General features: G+C 41.6%; 1 protein-coding gene across 2 annotated transcripts in view; it reads right to left on the reverse strand.

Moving 5' to 3' along the window:
- Window positions 1-22,749, reverse strand: part of spock3 (SPARC (osteonectin), cwcv and kazal like domains proteoglycan 3) — a 493,731-nt gene that overhangs the window by 251,677 nt on the left and 219,305 nt on the right. For both annotated transcript variants that reach the window (XM_069926142.1, XM_069926141.1), the window contains exon 4: window positions 7,646-7,760. In XM_069926142.1, the coding sequence (XP_069782243.1) occupies window positions 7,646-7,760 (115 nt within the window). The remainder of the gene's footprint in view (window positions 1-7,645; window positions 7,761-22,749) is intronic.

Raw genomic sequence — 22,749 nt, forward strand, 5'->3', positions numbered from 1 at the left:
TCCTATCAATAGACAATAGAAAATAGGTGCTGGAGTGGGCCAAATGATCCTTCGAGCCAGCATCGCCATTTATCGGATCATGGCTGATCTTTCCCTTTCAATAACTAATCCCACCCTTATCCCCATAACCCTTAACTCCCCTGCCCACAAGAGCTTTATCCAACTCTCTCTTAAATCTATCCAATGAATCCACCCCCACTACCCTCTGTGGCAATGCATTCCACAGATCCACAACTTTCTGGGTAAAAAATATTCTCCTCATATCTGTGTTAAATGGCCTTCCCTGTATTCTTCAATTATGCCCTCTAGTCCTAGTCTCTCCCATCATTGGGAACATATGCACTGATTTCAAACTGTCAAGCCCTTTGATAATCCTAAATACCTCAATCATCCTAAACTCCATCACATATCGTCCAAGTCTTTCTAACCTATCTGCATATGACAATCCTGCCATCCCAGGAACTAACCTTGTAAACCTGCACTGCACTCCCTCTATAGCAAGTATGTGCCTTCTTAAATATGGGGACCAGAACTAGATGCAATACTCCAGGTGAGGTCTCACCAGGGCCCTGTACAACTGCAGGAGGGCTTCTCTACTCCTATACTCCAATCCCCTCTTTATGAAAGCCAACATACCATTTGCCATCTTCACCACTTGCTGAACCTGCATGCTAGTTTTCAATGACTGATGAACAAGTAGGCCCAGATCCCTTTGCATTACCCCACCCCCCAGCTTAACATAATTTAAATAATATTCTGCTCTCTGGTTTCTGCCTCCAAAATGGACAACCTCGCATTTACTCACATTAAACTTCATCTGCCATCTTTTAGCCCACTCCCCTAAACTATCCAAGTTCCCATGCAATTTCCTGACATCCTCCTCACTCTTTACACTACCACCCAGTTTAGTGTCATCTGCAAATTTGCATATGTAGTTATTTATCCCCATATTCAAATCATTTACATAAATGATAAACAATTGAGGGCCTAACACCAACCCCTGTGGGACCCCACTCGTCACATCCTGCCATCCAGAAAATAACCCATTTATCCCAACCCTTTGTTTCTTATTTCTCAACCAATTATCTATCCATGACAGCACCCTATCCCCAATACCATGCTCCTTGGTTTTGTGGGACTTTATCGAAGGCTTTCTGAAAGTCCAAGTGCACCACATCCACTGGCTCTCCAGAGTCCACCCTCCTTGTTACGTCCTCGAAAAATTCCAGGAGATTAGTCAAGCAAGATGTTCCTTTAAGGAACCCATGCTGACCAGCACCGATACTATTACTCCTTCCTAAGTGTTCTGCTATTTCTCCTTTAATGATGGATTCCAATATCTTCCCCACCATCGATGTCAGCTGACCGGTCTTTAATTTCCCGTATTATCTCTCCCTCCCTTCTTAAAAAGTGGAACAGCATCATCCACTCTCCAGTCTGCAGGCACTTCCCTGGAATCTAAAGAACTTTGGAAAATATCAACTAGTGCTTCCACAATTTCCAGAGCAACTTCTCTAAGCACCTTGGGATGCAGTCCATCAGGCCCAGGGGACTGATCAGGCCTCAATTCTAACAATTTGCTCACGACCACCTGCTTCTGGATCTGAATATCCATCAAATTCTCTGCTTCCTTCGGTAATTTCACCAAGTCCCTAGATATTGCTTGACCCCTACCCCTATTCTTATCATAACCTATATCCTCCTTGGTGAAAACAGATGCAAAGTAATTGTTAAATTCCTCAGCCATCTCCATGTCCCCATTGATAATTTCATCTTTCTCCATTTTCAAGGGCCCAATTTTGGCCCTAACCAATTACTTCCTTTTAACATTTCTGAAGAAGCTTTTGCTATCCCATTTTATATTACTTGCCAATTTGCCCTCTTACTTCATTTTCCCCTCCTGAATGACTTTCTTAGTTTTTCTCTGTGGTTTTTAAAGGCCTCCTCTGTAATCCTCTAACCTCCCACTCTGCTTTGCCATCTTATACTTATTTCTTTTAGACCTGATACTGCACTTGATCTCCTTTGTCAGCCACGACGGCCATTTGCTCTTCGAAGAGCCTTTCCTCCTCTTTGGGATGAATCTATTCTGAATCCTATGAAAAATGTCTAGAGATACCTGCCATTTTTGCCCTGTTGTCCTCCCAGCTAGAATGTCCTTACATTTTATTTTGGCTAGCTCCTAGCTGTATAGTCACCCTTATTTAGTTGTAGCATTAATGTTTCTGACTTCTTTCTCCTCTCCCTTTCCATTTGCAGATTAAAAGTAATCATATTATGGACACTATTACCTAATGGCACCCCTACCTCAAGGTCCCTTATTACCTCCATGTCGTTGCACAGTATGAAGTCCAGAATCGCTTCCCACCGTTAGGTTCCGTCGCAAGCTGTTCCAAGAATGTATCTCTGAGACATTCAATAAACTCATTCACTAGCTTTCCCACACCTAATTGATTTGCCCAGTTTACTTGTAAGTTGAAGTCACCCATAACTAGTGTATCACTACAGGTACACTATCATTTATCTGGACATCTAAAATCCAGAAAGCTCCAAAAACCAGCAAGTGGGGAGAGAGAAGGCAGCGCGAGTGGGGGAGGGGTGGGAGGGAGAAAGATGGCAGTGCATGTCGGAGGGGGGAAGAGACCGGCAGCGCAAATCGGGCAGGCAGGCATGAGACTGGCAGCTCGACTCAGGAGTGCAGTAGACACCAGCAGAGTGAGTCGGGCGGGCAGGAGACACTGGCAGCGTGAGTCGGGTGGGCTGAGGGGAGACACCGGCAGTGTGAGTCGGGCAGGCGAGGAGGGGGGGGAGACCAGCAGCGCGTCAGGCCGATGAGGGGGGGGAAGACCGGCAGCGCGAGTCGGGTGGGCGAGGGAGGGGGAAGACCGGCAGCAAGAGTCGGTGGATGGGGGAGGGAAGACCGGCAATGCGAGTCGGGTGGGCGGGGGTCTGGCAGCACGAGTTGGGCAGGCGATGGGAGGGTAATACAGTAGCGTGACTAGAAGAGGGGTGGGGGGGGGGGTGGATACGGCAGCACAATTCGGGTGGATTTAATCTGACTTTCTGAAATCTGGAAAAATCCGAAATTCTGAACATACTATCCCCCAAGGGTTCCAGACAAAGGATCGTGTACCTGTACCACTCTGACATGCCATTTTAAATTCTTTATTTATACTAATTCCCACATCAGAGCCACAGTTTGGAGGTGTGTATATAACCCCCATTATGGTTCTTTTGCCTTTGCAATTTCTCAACTCTATCCAAACAGACTCTACTCCACCTGATTCAATGTCTTTCCTTTCCATCACCTGAATTTCATTCTTCACCAACAGAGCCACTCCACCTCCTCTTCCTAACTTTCTGTTTTTTTTAATAGGACGTATATCCTGGAACATTAATTTCCCTATCCTGTCCCTCCTGCAGCCATGTCTCCGTTACTCCGATAACATCATAACCTCCAATGTCCATTTGCGCCTCAAGCTAATCCATTTTATTCCTTATACTCCATGCATTCATATACAATACCTTGAAATTGTTCCACCCTGCTCTCTCCCTGACACCCTCTCTGAAACTCTCCTATCCCTCTTTGCTCCCTCCAGCTTTGAGATTTCACAGTCTATCAGAACTACCCTTATGTTCTCCTTCCTATCAATTTCCCTATTAGTCTGGTTCCCCTCCCCCTGCCAATTCAGTTTAAAACATATCCAACAGCATTATTAAACCTTGTTGCAAGTATATTTGCCCCTTTTGGATTTAGGTGCAACCTATCCTTCCTGTAGAGGTCATGTCTCCCTCAGAAGAGATCCCAATGATCCATGAACCCGAAACCTTGCAACCTGCACCAATCCTCCAGCCATATATTTAACTTGCTGATTTTTTCATTTTTGCTCCTTCCCGCACGCAGCACATGTAGCAACCCTGAGATTATGACCTTGGAGGTCCTGCTTTTTAATCTCCGTCCTAGCTCATGGTACTCCCTCTTCAGGATCTCCTCCCTCAATTTGTCTACGTCATTGGTACCCACATGTACCAGGACATCCGGCTGCTCACACATTCCTCTCAGATACCATGAACCCTGTCCAAGATATCCTACACTCCAGCTCCTGGAAGGCAACATACCATGCGGAAATACTTGTCGCGTGCTCAGAACCTTCTGTCTGTTCCGCGATGATGGAGTCCCCAATGATGACCTTGTCCCTCTTCCTTCCATTCTGCACCTCTGGTTCCCTTGATCCAATCTCAGACTGGCCATCATCATCCAAAACAATAAATTTGTTGCTAAGAGGAGTAGCCACTGGAGTGCTCTCCACTGACTGAGCAACCTTCCTCCCACCCTTGACAGTAGACCACTTATCTGACTCCCCCAGTCTGGGGGTAACTACCTGCTTGAAAGTCATGTCAATAACTTCTTCACTTTCCCTCGCAAGCTTCAGATCATCAAGTTGCAACTCCAGTTCCTTAATTTTATCCTTTAATAGTTGCGTCCCAGGACACCCCTTGAACGCATGCACTCTGGGGAGGGTAAAGGTCCTCTCACTTGTCTCCTCGCTTTCCCTGATGAGCTGTTGGTCACAAACCTGGTTTCTAAGGATCTTTACCTCGTTGCACTTGCACAGACATGGCCATTTGGGAGGGAGGAACTCTCCCATGGTTCCCACATCTGAGTATTAACCCCATAGGCATGGCTCAGCTCTTCAATAGAAAACTGACCTATGAAGGGTAAATAAGAAAGCCCACCTTTCTCCTTGCCTGCTTTAGCCAAAGCCTGAGGAGCCAAAGCTTGGAAGTCCCACTCCTTCACCGTGCCACTCCTTTTATTGGCCCTTGACCAATTGACCTATTAACCAATTAATCAAATAAACCTGGCCCAGTAAAAGCCCTTAGAATAATACCTCTTACCTGCTCACCTCTTTCTTCCTCTACTCCCTCGAGTGTTCGATCAGGACCCGGTCACTGCCTTTTCATAGGCCCTTACCTTCCTAGCAGCCTCTCCTCCTCTAACGGTCACCTTTGACTCCTTCCCCTCTCGATTTAATCAACAGGTCCCTAGCTAAGTGTCTTTAAAAAGACTCCTTACCTTCCATCCTCTTTATACTTTACTCCCTTCCTCTCCCGACTTTACCTTACTTTACTTTACTCTAGGCCCAGTAAAAGCCTTTAGAATAATACCTCTTACCTGCTCACCTCTTCCTTCCTCTGGTCCTTCGAGCAGATTCACAGACCAAATTGCCCTGGTAGACACACTGTTTCTGCAACTTAACTCCATTTTGTCCACTTTGGTGCAGTCTCTTCCTACCGAGTTCCAGGACACCTCACATGCCATCCATCACTTAAATAATTTTCAGCTCCCTGGGCTGGATCCCCTTATTTTAACCACAGACATTCAGTCCCTATCCATCTCCAACACCCATAAAGAATGTCTCAAGGTACCCCGCTTCATCCTTAATAACAAGCCAAAACAGTGCCACTCCACCATCATTCTCCTCCGCCCAGCATAACCGTACTCAGACTCAGTAAGTTCTCCTTCTTTGGCTCATCCCACTTTCTCCAAGTCAAAGGTGTAGCCTGGTGTACTCGCATGGGTCCCAGATAGATGAGTTTTGTTGGATATGTGGATCAACCCATGCTATAAGACTACACAGACAAAGCACCTATACTCTTCCTCCATTATATCGATGACTACATTAGTGCAGCCTTCTGTAACCATGATAAGCTCATCGACTTTATCTACTTTGCTGCCAACTTTTTCCCCGGACCATCTCTGGCAACACACTTACCTTTCTTGGTCTCTCTGTCTTCATCTTGGGACATCTTCCATGAACAAATAACTCCCATGGTTACCTCAACTGCACCTCTTTGAACCCTACCTCCTATAAGGATCCTATTCCCTTCTCTCTATTCCCCTATCTCCATTGCATCTGCTCCCAGGATGAGGTCTTTCATTTCAGGATATCTGAGATGTCCTCCTTCTTCAAAAAACATGTTTTCCCTCTACTAACATTAACTCAGCCCTCACCTGCACCTCCTTTCATTCCCGCCCATCTGCCCTTGTTCCTTCTCCACCAGACAATAACAAGGACAAGATTCCCCTTGTCTCGTACCTACCACCCTACCTACCTCCGGATCCAATATATTATTCTCCACAATTTTCAACACCTACAAATGGGTTGAGCCACCAGATACATCTTCCCTTCCCTCCCCACTTTCCAAAGAGACTGTTCCCACCACAATTCCCTCGTCCACTCATTCCTTCCCAACAATCATCCCTTTGGTGCCTATCTCTGTGATCGCAAGAGATGCTACTTTCCCACTTATACCTCCTCTCTCACCACCATTCAGGGACCCAAATAATCCTTCCAAATGAAGCCACACTTTATCGAGGACACTGGATTCAGTATGAGAGATTGTTTAATTGAGCACCTTTACTCTGACTGCTGCAAAAGCAGGGACCTCCCAGTGGCCAACCATTTTAATTCCATACACCATTGCCACATTGACATTGTTCATGAACTCTTCTACTGCCATATGAAGGCCACCCGTAAATTAGAGGAAAGCACCTTACATTCTGTCTCAGTATCTCCAACCAGATTACCATCGACCTTCAATTTCCATTAACCCCTTCCTCCTTCTCCAGACTCTATCTCTCCCAATCCCTCTATCTCCTTTCCTCCAGCACCCCATGTCCTTTCCTTCCTTCTCCTATCAGAGAGCTACCCTTCTTAGCCCTCTCCCCATCACGTAACAGCTTCTTTTTCTTCTACCTGTATCCAGCTATTATCTGTTACTTTGTGCAGCTCCCCCTACCCCTTTACCCACCTTTTCATTCAGGCATCTACTGTTTATGCACATTACCAATGAAGGGCTCAAACCAAAATGCTGAATGCCTTTTATTTCCCATGGATGTTCTGTGACCCGCTAAGTTTCACAAGCACTTTTGTGAATTTCATTAACCTTTCTGGATATTTTCCTCGGGTCACAAGTCAATTCCTTTTCCATGTACAGTATGTAATTGTTTCTTTCCTTTTTGCAAATCCTTGTGGGTTCTTAAACTTACTACATCCATCTGGATGCAATTGTCAAAGCTTAGACTTGTACCAGACTGCCCCTGGTGCACAGTATCTCAAAACCTCCTGCTTATCCCAGTGATGGAGATAATGGAAGAAAGCATGCACAGTGCTTTAGAGCTGTTAGTGGAAAGTCACTGCAGCAACTTGCCAACACTAACCAGATATCCATATGTCAGTCATGGCCTGACTTCACACCATCCCTTGCTGGTCACATCTCCTTTCCTGGTTTTTTTTCCAATTCCATTCAAACAATGAGTCCAGAGAAAGGCCATAGGACAACTAAAACATGCAGAACTCTCATAGAACACCAAAGACCTTGATCACTTTTTTCTGTTAAGACTTGTGTATTTTAATAATTAATCAAAGCAACTGGGGTTTACCATTTGTAAAAACCCAACAGATATACATAAGGTATAAAATTAGACAAAACTGGAAATAAATAGTGTGCTTAAAATAAATATCCTATTAATTATACAATATGTTCATAACATTAGCGAAACAAACAAATCTTGAAGTTTAAATAAAGATAATATTAATTTGCCAATAAGATAGTAAAAAAGTTGTATCAGTTAATTTACCTGTGTGTTAGTCTTCTGTGACTAATGCAAACCACTCGATGGTTGTCTTGAGCAATACATACTTTGTGCCGGCTGCATTTCACATTTAGACAAGGATCTTTCATAGCATCTAATCCTGGAGAAAGTAATTTGAAAGAAGACATTAAATACAGTACAAAACAAGTCAATTGCTGGTGTTTCCAGATTATTGTCATAATAAATGGCTAAAAAAAATAGAAACTAGAATGTCGGGTGTTAATTCCAGTTCTAATCCGAGTTCAACTTTATAGTTTAACTGGTCAGAAAAAAGGGATGGTTAGACAAAAATTTTGTTTGAAGCAGCATCCATAAATATTTTTTTTTTAAAAATCGATAATTTCAGAAGACAAAAGTTATTTGCAATGTACTTTGCTTCAGACTAGGTAGCTCAAACAGAAAAAAAAATGGTGGAGATTCATTTTGATAAAAGATTAGTTTTGGTCATGTAACGTTTTTGATTTCATATAATTCATATAAATAGACCAAATAATGTGTGAGGTACATAAAGATATGTGCCACAGGCACAGTGAATTAGCTGCAGGAATCAAAAATTTTATGGCACTATTATACTTGATAGATCTCACAGAAGAGAGAGAAGTACATTTGCGTTATTGCTTGCTATATGGTACTGCTATCCCTGTCAAAAATAATTCATTATTGTTTTAGTGTAAGAAACCATCAAAAATTATGCTATTATAATTGAACTTCATGCAGACAATACTGAAAACCATGAAAAATTATTGTATATTGCTCACGATCAGACACTCTGAGAACCTTCAGTAAACATCTTAACAACCTGGCACAAAATATGAGTGGATAACTGTTAACTCGTGCTAATTTAGAAAAAGAACAACAAATTTGATTTAGCTTTGACTTCTGCACCTTAAGGAAGTCTACAAATTTTGCTTTCTTTGGCTATGTTCCAAAGAAAATTAGGTTGTCTGTGATAAGATGAAATTTATTATAACTTCCTGTATTTCCCGCTTGTGGGTATGTAACCTAATTGACCAAACTAACAATAGGAGGAAGAATTAGGGAAGTCCCATTGTGTGTTTTTTGTTCCTTCTCAATTTTGCTGGGGATTGCAATTGATGATACAAGGGTGGATTTTAAATTTTTACAGATATTTGAAGAATTGCTGGAGAGTAATCTTCAGTGTCTAGGACTCTCGATCAATATATTAATCAACATCAATATAAATAATGATAGTAAATGCAAGTGTAATAGTAAAAACACAAGGCTGGAGAACTCAGCAGGTCAAACAGCGTACTTTATATAGCAAAGGTAAAGATACATAACCAATGTTTCTGCCTTGAGCTCTTCACCAAGGTAGGGAAAAATGTTGTCAGGTACCACTAATAGGTCAGTTAGCCCAGTGACTTAGTAGAGCTGATGCTTTACAGTTCCACCAGTCCAAATTCAAACCTGATCTTGTGTGGAATTTGCACATTCTCCCCACAACCCCGTGGGTTTCTGCAGTTCCCAAAGACATTTGGGTTGGTAGGTTAATGGCCATGATAAACAGCCCCTTATGTGGATAGGTGGATGAAGGCGGATGTGCTGAGATGACCAGTGAATCTCAATATGGGAAGAATGGGATGTGAACAGTGTTGAATAAGTGTTTGATGGCCAGAACGGTTTCAGTGCATAAAAGGGTACATTTCAAGATTGGATTCTTTTATCTTGGGGCAGCACAGTTAGCGTACTGGTTAGCACAACATTATTACAACGCAAGTGATCTGGGTTCAAATCCAGTGCTGTCTGTAAGGAGTTTGTACCTTTTTCCCATGTCTGCATGGGTTTCCTCCAGGTGCTCCAGTTTCCTACCACCTTACAAAACATACAAGGGTTGTAAGTTAATTGGATGTATTTGGGGCGACACGGGCTCTTGGGCTAGGAGGCCTGTTACTGTGTTGTACGTATGCTGTATGCCTGCAATTATTGTCATGTCATTATAAAACATGTAATATTACACAAAATTGCTTTATGCCTGCCATAAGGCAGAGTCACCATTAAAGTCACCCAGCGCCTCTTACAGAAAGAGAGAAAGAGAGGCAAAAGAGAGCCTCAAAAGGATTCACCCCCTAGCTGTGGGTGATTGTTTCTCGATTCATCGGCAGACCAAGCACCAGATCCAAACCTCCAACACAATCAGGAAGCCTTCAGTGTGCGAGACCCTTTGGAAGGCCTCTTGCCCTCAGCAATCCCAGATCTGATACCTGGATCCCATTAGCCAATCTCCAGCAGCCTGCAGCATGTCTGGGCTCCCCAACCGCAACTCACCCGCCATCTGTGTGTATTCCTCAGCCACTGAGCCTCTCACTGGTCTGCTGCCATGATCACCGACCCTCTATTAGCTCCCCATGACTTAGTGCATTTTATGAAATCTTGTTATCCATAAATTAGTGAACCTTTCCCCATATCACCGGTCATAAAACATCCAAATGTGTCAAATTGGCTGCAAAATTATTCAATACTTTTTACTCATCAGTCTCAATTCTTTCTCCTCAAGACAAATTGATTACCAATTCAGCCAACTCTCTCCCTTCCCAGAAAAGATTGCTCACAACACCATCCATGATAATTCAATCAAGTAGAAGCTTTGGATAAAAGGAAATATGATCTCTGAACTTCATGGCCATCATAATGGGACTGATTGTCTCTAAAATTGCATCCTGTATCTATGAGTAACCAGTCTTATCAGGTTTCTCTTGCTTGTTTCTGCATAAATGGCCCTTCAAATGTACCAGTCAAATTCACATTTCATCAAAGGGATTGTTGGAAGGATGTCAAAGCAAATAGTGTTATTTTGGAGAATTAGATTAGTATCTCTGTGAGTAATTCCTATACCACCACTACTCCCAACCACAGTTTTAGATATCTGTACCATGCTTGCATCGGCACAATGAGTATAATATGGTCTCATTGCGTAACAAAGTGGAAACAGACCTTTGGCTCAACTGAATCCACATCAACCAGCAAGCACCCATTTATCCCAATCCTACACTTATCCCTTTTTATACTCCTAACACTCTCATGAATTTTCCTTCGATTCGACCACTCATCAGGAGCAATTTGCAGTGGAGAATTAACTGCACCTCTTTGGGATGGCTGGAGGAAACGGGAGCACTTGGTGGAAACTACATTGCCTCAGTGAGAATGGGCATAATTCATACCGACACCACCAGAGGTCAGGGTCCGACTCCAGCTGCTGGAGCTATAAGGCAGCAGCTTGACTCACTGAGGACCTGTGCCGCCAACCTAGCAAGATAGTGGAACTGGTATAACTTGAGGAAAATTTGCTGACAAATAATATGGTCATTTTCACCAAGCCCTTTTCTCACTGCGATTATCAGAGCGGAGGTACAGGAGCCTAAAAATGAACACCTAATACCTGTAGCATAAAAACAACTTATTGCCCTCAGTTTTCAGATTTCTGAATGAGCAATGAACAATGAATATTACCTCACTTTTCTATTTTTTTGGGCATAATTTTTTAAAGTAATTTATCGCAAATTTGCACTTGTAATGTTGGCTCAAAACAACAAAATGTGTAAGACATGATCATGTCAATAAATTGTGATTCTGAATCCTCATTCTGATTCTTAATTTATGCTGTTCATTCAATTGAGTTTTATTATGTATAACATTCCAAAATAGAGAGAAACAACACTGTAACATAGAAACATAGAAGATAGGAGCAGGATTAGGTCATTCGACCCTTCGAGCCTGCTCCGCCATTCAACGAGATCATGGCTGATCTTAAAGTTCAGTACCCCGTCCCCACCTTCTCTCTGTAACCTTTAATACCCTTATACTGAAGAAATATATCTAACTCCCTCTTAAATATATTTAATGAACCTGCCTCTACTGCCCTCTGTGGCAATGAATTCCACAGATTCACCACCCTCTGGGTAAAGAAATTCCTCCTCATCTCGGTCCTAAATGGTTTGCCTATTATCCTCAAACCATGGCCCCGGGTTCTGGATTTTCCCATCATTAGAAACATCCCATCTGCATCCATTCTGTCCAGTCCTGCCAGAATTTTATATGTCTCTATGTGATCCCCTCTCAATCTTCTAAACTCCAGCGAGTACAATCCCAATTTGCGCAATCTTTCCTCATAAGTCATTCCTGCCATTCCAGGTATCAGCCTGGTGAATCGCCTCTGCACTCTCTCCATTGCAAGAACATCCTTCCTTAGATAAGGTGACCAAAACTGCACACAATACTCCAGGTGTGGTCTCAACAAGGCCCTGTACAGCTGCAGTAAGGTATCCTTGTTCCTATACTCAAAACCTCTTGATATGAAGGCCAACATACCATTTGCCTTTTTAACTGCCTGCTGTACCTGCATGCTTGCCTTCAGAGACTGGAGTACACGTACCCCTAGGTCTCTCTGCACTTCCCCATCTCTTAATCTATTGCCATTCAAATAGTAATCTGCCCTCCGGTTTGTATTACCAAAGTGGATAACCTCACATTTATCCACATTGTAGTGCATTTGCCATGTATCTGCCCAGTCTCTCAATTTATCCAAATCACACTGGAGCTTCCTGACCCCCTCTTCCGTGCACACAACCCCCTCCTAGCTTACTGTCATCTGCAAATTTGGAGATATTACATCCAATCCCCTCATCCAGATCATTAATGTAAATTGTGAACAGCTGGGGTCCCAGTACAGATTCCTGTGGCACCCCTCTGGTTACCGCCTGCCACTCAGAAAACGAGCCATTTATCCCAACTCTCTGTCTTCTATTTGCCAGCCAGTTCTCAATCCACATCAATACTTTGACCCCAATCCCATGAGCCTTGATTTTGTAAGCCAGTCGTTTATGCGGGACCTTATTGAAGGCTTTTTGGAAGTCCAGGTACACCACATCCACTGGCTCTCCCCCATCTATTTTACCTGTCTCCATCTCAAAGAATTCCAATAGATTTGTCAAGCACGATTTACCTTTTGTAAATCCATTCTCTGCTAGTAACAAATAACATGCCTAGGCATCGGGAGTGTATTGACTAGCAATGTTTAAAATGACAAGTAAGCGCAAATAAGCATCACATAAACTGGTAACTGATGTTGTTGATATTATTGATAATGATCTCACAGTTCCAGCATCTTGGGTTTGATCTTGACCTCGGGTTATGTCTTACGAGTTTCCTGCATATCCACTAGGTTTCCCCAAAGCATCCTAAAAATGCACTGGTTGGGTCATTAATCGGCTGCTATAAATTATGACAAGTGTAAGTGGGAATGGATAAGCATGTGTGAGAAAATAAGTTTCAAGAAATTAAATAATGGGATGGGATTGTTCTGAGAATTGTTATAAACCTGATGGCCTATAGCTTTCCTTGCTATTGTATAGGCCTTCTATATTGTTTTTTCATTTTCACTCTCTTCTAATTTAGGGAGTATCTTTGATTAAAATCCCAACATGGGTTCTCTAGAATGAGGTGATGGCCTGTAGCATGTAGTGAAGTGGTAACTATGGATTCATCCTGAGAGAGTGTGGAGACAGAAATAATGAAAATAACATGAATAAAATAGAAGTTGAATCTATACCACCTCCATTTATTTTATCAATACATTTAGAAATTTATCCTTGCTCACTTACTGTAAATACATATTTTAAAAAACTGAAGACTTTGCTTTATTTTCCGCTTGTGAAATTCATTTCCATTAAAGTTGATGCAACCACATTTGAAGTGTATAAGAAATTTAGAACCAGCAATTAATGAAGGGTTTCTAACCCAATCTTTATATCTAGCCTGAAGTTAAGCAAGGAAGCCTGCAATTGCAGCTTGAGTGCCATGCACAAATATGCTGGAGAAACTCATAGGAAATAAAGGGTAACTAATGTTTCAGGCCTGTGCTCTTCTTCATCAGGTAACAACCTTGTTAATTCCTCCAGCATGTTTGTGTGTTGCACTTTAATCTAATGACAAAACATGTCAAATTAAAACATAACTCAGGTCTAGCATGATCTGATCCTATCTCACTTTCCGTTTGCTTCCAGACTACCATGGTTCAAATGGAAATGTCTGAATTATTTCAGGAAGAAACCTGATCAGGAAGGCAGAGCAGACTAATTATAACATTCATGTCATCAAATTGTATCCATTCCCATTAATTATTGGTGTTTGTTCTAGAGTAAATGCAAATCAAAAATGACGTATTTAAGTACTTTTTTTTAATGTTTATAACTAACTTCAAGCCAGGAATGGATTAATAACCCTTAAAGAGAGTGTTGAAAACAAAAGGAAAGAGAAATATGAATTTATAAGGAGCTTTTAATGACCTCAATTCATCCCAAGATGCATTGCCACTAGAATTATTTTGTTCTGCAGTTACTGATATTGTAGGAAATGGAAGCTTATTTTTGTAGAGTAAATAGTAGGAATCAAAAACCAATTTTGGTAATGTTAATGGAGGAAATGTCCACCACATCAGCTCTTTGTGGCCAGTAGTATATTTACTTTTCTTCCCCACACTGACGTTAAACCATTCTGTGCCCAATGAGGCAATCACTCTTCATTAGCAGATATTTGACTCCAGCCCCTTGCTTATTGTCTTAGCTCCTGACATCCTCTCAGTGTTACTGAACTTTCACATTGCTCTATGTTTTCAGATTTGGGCATTCTGATTAGTATTTTTCTCCAGTATTCCCAGACTTTTTTGATCTAACATTTAATTTTCACAGACTTCAGAATCAGTGTTATGTCCTTTCCAATTCAAATCCTATTCCACAGTACCCTGACTCGAGAACCTCCTTTCCAGTGTTTACAAACTGTAAAACATTATTTAACATTATGCTGTATTTGCTAGATACTCATGTCCATATGAATACCTTTCCAAAGCTTGAATACTCCAAAACTCCAATACTGCCATTTTCATGAAAGAGAAATTAACAAAAAGCCAGATCATGTGGAGTAATTAACCTGTGCCTAATTAAATTTGGTGAAGGGTGCACAAAAATTTCATGCTACACCTCATTAGAAATCTCTCTCTATCCAGGCAAACCAAACTCTCTTGTTCAAAAGTAAAACATCCTGATTAGCTGCAAGAAATGAAAGTAACTCACACCAATTCAACCAATGTCTACACATACTGTATAAGGTGACGGTATTTTTGCTTGCAATCAGTGGAGGGACTGGTTCTAAAGGTTATACACATCGTCAAAGTCAAGACTATGACGAAGAGCAGAAAGCTGGATATTGAATTCTGGATCTGGGCTTCCCCAGTTGGAGCATCACAGAGACCCAGGAAACAGCAAGCCATGTCAAGAAGCAGGAAAGTGCTAAGAGTGAAGTTTTGAAAATATGAACACGTCGAAATTCATTGATCTCAAAGGCAAGATCAAGGACAGGAAATGCATCATCGAATTTCATTTGCCCCTCCTTGTTCTTCATCAATAATTATGTAGAATCGAAGGAAACGTTCTTTCTGCACCCGTTGGTTTTGAGATGGTTAATAATGCCAATGTGTGACCAGTAGATTCTGCCCCACATGGCTTTGGAAGTGCCTGATATGACAAGTGAGTGAGCAGTCTGGGAGATGGTGCATTCCTAACATTTAGCTGGACTTTTGTGTTCTCCAGATGTTTGGTCTTGAGGCTCTCAATCCTTCTCGACTTGAGCTGACATGGGCTAAATGTCAGTCCCCATGTTATACATTTTCCAAGGGGAGTTTGCAAACAATCTCTGTCCAACTGGTAATCTTTTGCCATGGGAGCTGAGATTTTTTTCAAGGATCTAGGGCAGGCCATGAAAACGGTATAGAATTGGCCCTTGGAGTCAGAAGAGTTCATTATAGCCTCCATGCTTAATATGTTAGTCTGAGAGTGACATAATTAATGTTATCTTTCCAGTGGTTTAGGATATTTGCTATGAGTGTGCCTTTAGGATCAGAATCAATGCTGCCAGTAGAAAATGAGTGTCAATACATACAGTTTTTGCCAGGTTGGAGGTTAATCTTCAAACACCCACTTCCTCAACCAGACAAAGAGTGCCCTGAAGCACTGTAGCTGATTATTGATCTACAGTATATGTTTGCTCACATGGGAATCCTGAAACTTGGGAATGGTCAACTTTTTTCCAGCATCTTGTTGTGGACCTTTAATATAAGAGGTCAATGTTGAGGGATAGGTTGGCAGACAATATTCTTTTGCAGGTATTAAATATAAACCTAAATGTCTCATACAGGTGTTAAATATAAACCAAAATCTCTCATACACTTCAATGACTTGGAAACCAGCGTGGAAACACTCGCCAATGTATGTCATCCATATATCACAGCTTAATGTCATAAATTGGAGTGAAATTGGTTCTGAATAGACCTAAATGAATAGATTCTAATTTCTACTATAGAATATTCAACTGCAGAGGGAAGCTTGTTGGAGAGAAGGTGAGGAATTACAGTTTTGGAGTAATGACACTGCCAGCATTGAAAATTAAAGATTATGCTTTGCATGTCATTACAAAGCAGGCATAAGATGTAGATCAGTGGTTCTCAACCTTTTTCTTTCCACTCATATCCCACTTTAAGTAATCCCTATGCCATCGGTGGTCTGTGATTAGTAAGGGATTACTTAAGGTGGTATGTGAGTGGGAAGGGAAGTTTGATAATCTCTGCTCTAGACCCAATTGTTACTGAAATATTTTGCTGGAGAAAAATTGTCATTGGCCCATTTCCTTTGGAGTTATGAAACTGTACACATAATGATTCAATTAGGTACGATTAAAACAGTGGTTTTCAAACTTTTTCTTTCCACCCACATACCACTTAAGCAATCCCACAGAGCACCTATGGCATAGAGATTATTTAAAGTGATATGTGAGTGGACAGAAAAAAATTAAGAACCACTAATTGTAGACAAATTTCAGAGAAGGTTAAACTTCAGACAGTAGCTTCATGATCTCACTCAAATAATGGTTGAATGGCAGAGGCAATATTGCTCCTCCATTTTTTTCTTGGAACTGCTGCATCATAAAGATCCTGTCTACTGCATGTTTTCATGGAGTGAGTCCGTTCTGTGATTTCTGGAACTCAGTGCAGCCGCCATTCTCAACAGGGTCCATACAACCCCCCACCCCCCGCAACCAGGAGCCACAGCACATTTAAGGCTGGCCACAGATTGGAATATTGAAATATTAAATATTTTTGTTATTAGTCAGTAAGAGAGAAGTATGGGAGAACCCAATTAAATGATGCTTCACATGGAAAGGCACCAATAAACTTTAAGGAGTTCAAAGGGGATAAAAGCCAAATAAAAGTTTCATGCTTGTTCAGAAAGTTATGAGGCAATAGGATTCATGGAACCTTGGCTGTGTGATTCAAAAGAATGGCTTGCATGTAGAAAGCAGAGACTAGCAGTGGAAGAAAAGTGACAAGCGGAGTTCTGCCAGGATCTGTTCTGGGGCCTCTGCAAGGATCTGTTCTGGGACCTCCGCAAGGATCTGTTCTGGGACCTCCGCTAGGATCTGTTCTGGGACCTCCGCTAGGATCTGTTCTGGGACCTCTGCTAGGATCTGTTCTGGGACCTCCGCTAGGATCTGTTCTGGGACCTCTGCTAGGATCTGTTCTGGGACCTCTGCTAGGATCTGTTCTGGGACTTCTGCTCTTTGCGATCTTTATAAATGACCATGATAAAGAGATGGAAGGATGGGTCAGTAAGTTTGCGGATGATACAAAGGTTGGAAGAATTGTGGATGGTATTGAAGGTTGTCATTGGATATGAAAGGATATTGATAGATGCAGAAATGGGCAAAACAGTGGCAGATGGAGTTTAATCTGGATAAGTGTGAGATGATGGAGTTAGGAAGGACAAACCAGAAGGCTGAGTATAGGGTTAATGGTCGGTTACTTAAGTGTGTGGATGAACATAGGGACCTTGGAGTCCAAATCCATTCATCCCTCAATGTCGTTGCACAGGTTGACAGGATAGCTAAGAAGGCCTATGGGATGTTAGGCTTCATCAATAGGGGGATTGAGTTCAAGTCAAGAGCTCATGCTGAAGCTCTACAAATCTCTGGTGAGATCACAATTAGAGCATTGTGTTCAGTTCTGGTCACCTCATTGTAAAAAGGATGTGGAAGCCATGAAGAGGGTGCAGAGGAGATTTATCAGGATGTTGCCTAGATTGAAAAATAAGTCTTATGAGGAAAGGTTACCAGAGTTGGAACTTCTCTCTTTGGCGTATAGAAGGATGAGAGGAGACTGAATAGAGGTGTATAATATTATGAGAGGTATTAGTAAGGTGGACAGACCACAGCTTTTTTCCTATGCAAGAATTGCAAATACCAGAAAATGTGTATACAAAGTGAAGGGAGGGAAGTTTAGTGGAAACATCGGGGGAAGTTTTACTTTTTAAACAGAGTTTTGGGTGCCTGGAATTTCTTGCCAGGGGTGGTGGTGGAGGCAGAAACACTAGAGGTTTTTAAGAGACTCTTAGACAGGCACATGGATGGAAGAAATATAGAGGGTTATGGGGTATGGAGAGTTTAGTATTTTTTAAAGAATATATGGGTCAGCACAACATCGAGGGCTGAAGGGCCTGTACTGTGCTGTAGTGTTCTATGAATGGCTGCTCCACAGACACAGAAATTGATAGCTCAGGAGGGGCATGGCAATAATTTTCCCTGCCTCAGAAATCAGAAAGTCCTCTTATGTAATAGGCAGGGAAAGAAACATAAACATAGTCAGTTGGAGGGTTTGAAATCTCTGGTGAGACCACACAGAGTATTGTATCAATGCAAGGAGTATTGGGAATAAAAGAGATGAACTTAGAGCATGGATCAATGTGTGGAATTATGATGTTGTGGCCATTACACAATTGGTTGGTGAAAGGACAAGATTGGTTGATGCAGGTTCCAGGGTTTAAGTGCTTTAAAAGGGATAGGATTGGAGTTCAGAGAGGGGGAGGGGTAGTAGCATTATTGGTCAGGGGTAGTATATCAACTGTAGAAAAGGGAGGATGGTGTAGAGGGAGTGTCTACTGAGTTGGTGCAGACAGAAGTCAGAAATAGGAAGGGAACAATCACTGTATTGGGAGTGGTCTATAGTAGCCAAAATAGCCCCAGAGACACCGGGGAACAGATAAGAAAGCAGATTTTAGAGTGGTGGAGAAATAACAGGGTTGTTGTCATGGGAGACGTCAACATCCCTAATGTTGACTGGCATCTCCTGACCGCAAGTGGGATAGATGAGGCTGAATTTGTAAGGTGTCCAAGAAAGATTCCTGACACAGATTGTGAAACAACTGACAAAAGGAGGGGCCATACTGGAACTAGTGCTGGGCACTGAACCTGGTTAGGTGGCAGATCTCCCAATGGAGAAACATTTCAGTGAAAGTAACCACAACTCCCTAAATTTAGCATAGCTATGAACAAGATTAAACGCAGACAAAAATGGGAAAATGCTCAATTGGGGAAGAGCTAATTATGATGGGGTGAGGCAGAAACTAGGGAGAGTAAATAGGAAACAGATGTTCAAGGGAGAAAGCACAGAAGTAATGTGAATGATGTTTCAGGGCCACCTGTGCCAGGTTCAAAATAGGTTTGTCCCACTGAAACAGAGACATGATAGTAGGAAAAAGAAACCATGGTGGATAAAACAAGTGATGTAGCTAGTTAAGAGGAAGAAGGAAGCATACATTAGATTTCAGAAGTTGGAAAAGGGAAGGGCTCATGAGAATTGTATGGTAGCCAGGTAGAAACTTAGGAAAGGACTTAGGAGTGCTCGAAAGGGTCATAAGAAGGCCTTGGAGAGTCGGATTAAGGAGAACACCAAGGTGTTCTATGTGTATGTGAAGAACAGAAGGATGACAAAAATGAAAGCGGGGCTACATAAGGATAAAGGAGGCAACATGTGCCTAGACGTGGTGGAAGTTGGATAAGTCCTAAATTAATACTTTGCTTCAATATTCACCAGAGAAAAGGGTGAGGTCAGAATAGAACAGGCTTGTGTGCTGAACAATGTCAGGATTAAAGAAGAGGAATTGTTGGATCTTCTTAAAAAAAAATTCAGATTGATATCCCTGGCTTGCTGTGGGGAGGGAGGGATGGAGGGAAGGAAGAGATAGTTGGTTATGGTCTTTGACCACAAGGAGGTGCTGGAGAATTAGAGAATGGGAAATGAGGTCCCTTGTTTAAAAAAAAGTAATAGGGTGAATCCTGGGAATAATAGACGGGTGAGTCTTACATCAGTGGTGTACAAACTATTGGAGCGGATTCTTTCAGATAGGATTTTTGAGCATTTTGAGAGGTACAGTCGACTCAAGGATTGTCAGCATGGTCGTGTGAGGGGATGGTCGTGCCTCATGAGCCTAATTGATTTTTTTGAGGAGGTAACAAAAGAAATTGATGAAGATAGGGTGGAAGCTGTGGTCTACATGGATTTTAGTAAGACATTTGGCATTATCTCCCATGAAAGATATGTTCAGAAAGTCAAATGGCGGCAGGTGGGGGGGGGAACGTGGCAAGATGGCGTAAAGGCAAGACGTGTATTCCACCTTCTCCCAGCTGGAACATTAAACGCCCGACTTTAAGTTGTTTAAAATTAGTTAAAAATAATATTTTTAATTTTTTTTAAACAATAGTAAATTACTATGGCAACTAATATAAAAAAAATCTAAGACTCAACTCCAAAAGAAATTGCTATTTGAAAGTATGGAAGAATTGAGGCCTACCTGTACAGCGGAATCCTCGGAGTCAATTTCAGCAATTCCCAAGGCCCAGAGGACCCCAGCTCGGCCGATCTTGACACTGGCCCCGACCTTGTTCCTGCAAGATGGCCCCGGCACCCTGGTGAGTTTGGCCGCTGCCGATCCGCATGCATGTGAAGCCGCGCGCGCGGATGACATGGTCGACAGAGGGACTCGCAGCCCCGCGATCTTGCCAGGCGGCCTGGGGACACGCGGAGTAGTGTCGGAAGACGCTCCGACGCACCCGTGGCTTTGCTCAGCTGCGTGGAGTGTCGCGGGTCCGGTAGCTCCTTGACAAGGTGTGGGCTGCGGTGGAGCTCGAACGTTGGCGCCCCGAATAGGACGGGGTGCCGGCGTCGGGTGTCCAGACCCGCAGCCGCACTGTCAAGGCATCTACACCGACTTACCTTTGCACAATATGTCAAGCAGGGGGAGCCAGCAACCTATGAAGGTAAACCTCAAAAAGTGGAACCAGAATCTGCAATGGATCCAGTATTTACAGTTCTGGAAGGGATTGCCTATCAGATGGGTAATATGTCAAAACAAATATCAGATCAAATGAATCAAGGAGTTATGGATGTGAAAATGAAGATGCATACTTTATGTGAAGAAATGTCAAATATGAAGCAAGATATGAATGTAGTCAAAAGTGACATTAATAGATGTATAAAATCTGTTGATACTGTACAAGAAAATTGATACAGCTTTTTCTGAGTGTCAAAGTCAAGTGGAGTGTAATAGAGAAAAAGTAGAAAAGTGGAAGGCTCTTTCGTAGATTGGGGAATTCAAAAAAGAGACTTATTGAAGATTGATTCTTTGAAAAATCAGAGTTGGAGAAATAATGTGTAGATGGTCTTCCAGAAGATGTTGAAGGCTCTGATCCTATAAAATTATTTAAACGTTGGATCCCAGAAGTTTTGGTAAAGAGTTCTTTCCTGAAGGTTTGGAGCTAGATAAGGTTCATAGAGCTCTGAGAAGAAAACCGCTTCCAGGACAACCGCCGAGAGCAGTTTTGATTCGTTGTTTAAAATACCAGGATAGAGAAATTATTTTACGTATGGCAGTACAAAAAGCACGACAAAACCAGTCTCCATTAAAGGTTCAAAACAACAGCGTGCTCTTTTATGCTGACTTGAGTCAGGAAGTTATTTGTAGACGGTGAGAATTCAATATGGCTAAAGATGTTCTGTGGCGAAAAGGTTATAAATTTACTTTTAGTTACCCTGCAATTTTGAAGGTTTTTTATGGAAACTTTCAATCTCAATTTTTTTGAAAATGATCATGATGCTTTAGTTTTTGCGAACTCTCTGCCGGAATTAAGAAGAAATGGTCATTCTCCACCTTTGTCTCCTAAAAGGAGATTAAATGGAAATGGAAAGAAAGGGAAGAATGGAAAAAAATGAAAGAAAGAAGAAATACAGAATCCTCTTGATATTGAAGATCCGGAGCAATCGTTGGGTGTGGAGTTACTGGGTTGAAGATATGGACTATATTTGAATGTGTTTTTCTATATAATAAATATGTATCCAGCTGGGTGGTGGGGACTGGATGACACTGAAAATGTTGTTAGTCATCTTCCACCAGTTGGTTTCCCACACCCAGTTTTTTAGGGTAATACTGCCTTTGGGTGTTTTTTTTTGCGTGTGTGGCTTTTTTTTAATTTTTGTTTTTATTTTTTTAAGAGGGTTTTTTTTTCCTCTTTTTTTAATCTTTGAAGGATTAGGAGAGGAGAATTATAAAGGGGGAGCATTATTTTAAAGAGTTTAATTTTTTAGTGTGTGTATTTAATAAGTTAAAATTATGTCTAGATTGAACTTCACAACTTTTAATGTTCAGGGGTTAAATAACCCAATAAAGAGAAAGAAAGTATTGGCGTATGTAAACAAAAAGATGAAAATTGATCTTGCTTTTTTACAAGAAACACATTTGACTGAGAAAGAACATTTGAAATTGAAAAGAGACTGGGTTGGTCAAGTTTTTTAATTCTTCTTTTAATTCTAAAGCAAAAGGAGTAGCGATTTTAATTCATAAGAACTTACCATTTGAATTGGAATCTACTGAAGGGAATGCCGGTAGAGTTTTAAGAGTTAATTGTAAAATTTTTGTGGAATTTTGGACACTGCTTAATTTATATGCACCCAATATAGATGGTTATTTCAGAAGCTTTTTTCTTGTTAAATCAGGCTAATGAGAATATTTTAGTGAGTGGTGATTTTAATTGTGTTTCGGATCCTTTATTAGATAGAAATCTGAAGAGTATAAGGAAGTCAAAAATGGCAATACAACTTAATGCATTAATGAAAGATTTAAATTTGATAGATATTTGGAGAAAAGTTAATCCTACAGCGAAAGATTTTTCTTTTTATTCTTCAAGGCATGATAAGT

Source organism: Narcine bancroftii, chromosome 3 (genome assembly GCF_036971445.1).
Source record: "Narcine bancroftii isolate sNarBan1 chromosome 3, sNarBan1.hap1, whole genome shotgun sequence".
NCBI classification, from domain to species: Eukaryota; Metazoa; Chordata; class Chondrichthyes; order Torpediniformes; family Narcinidae; genus Narcine; species Narcine bancroftii.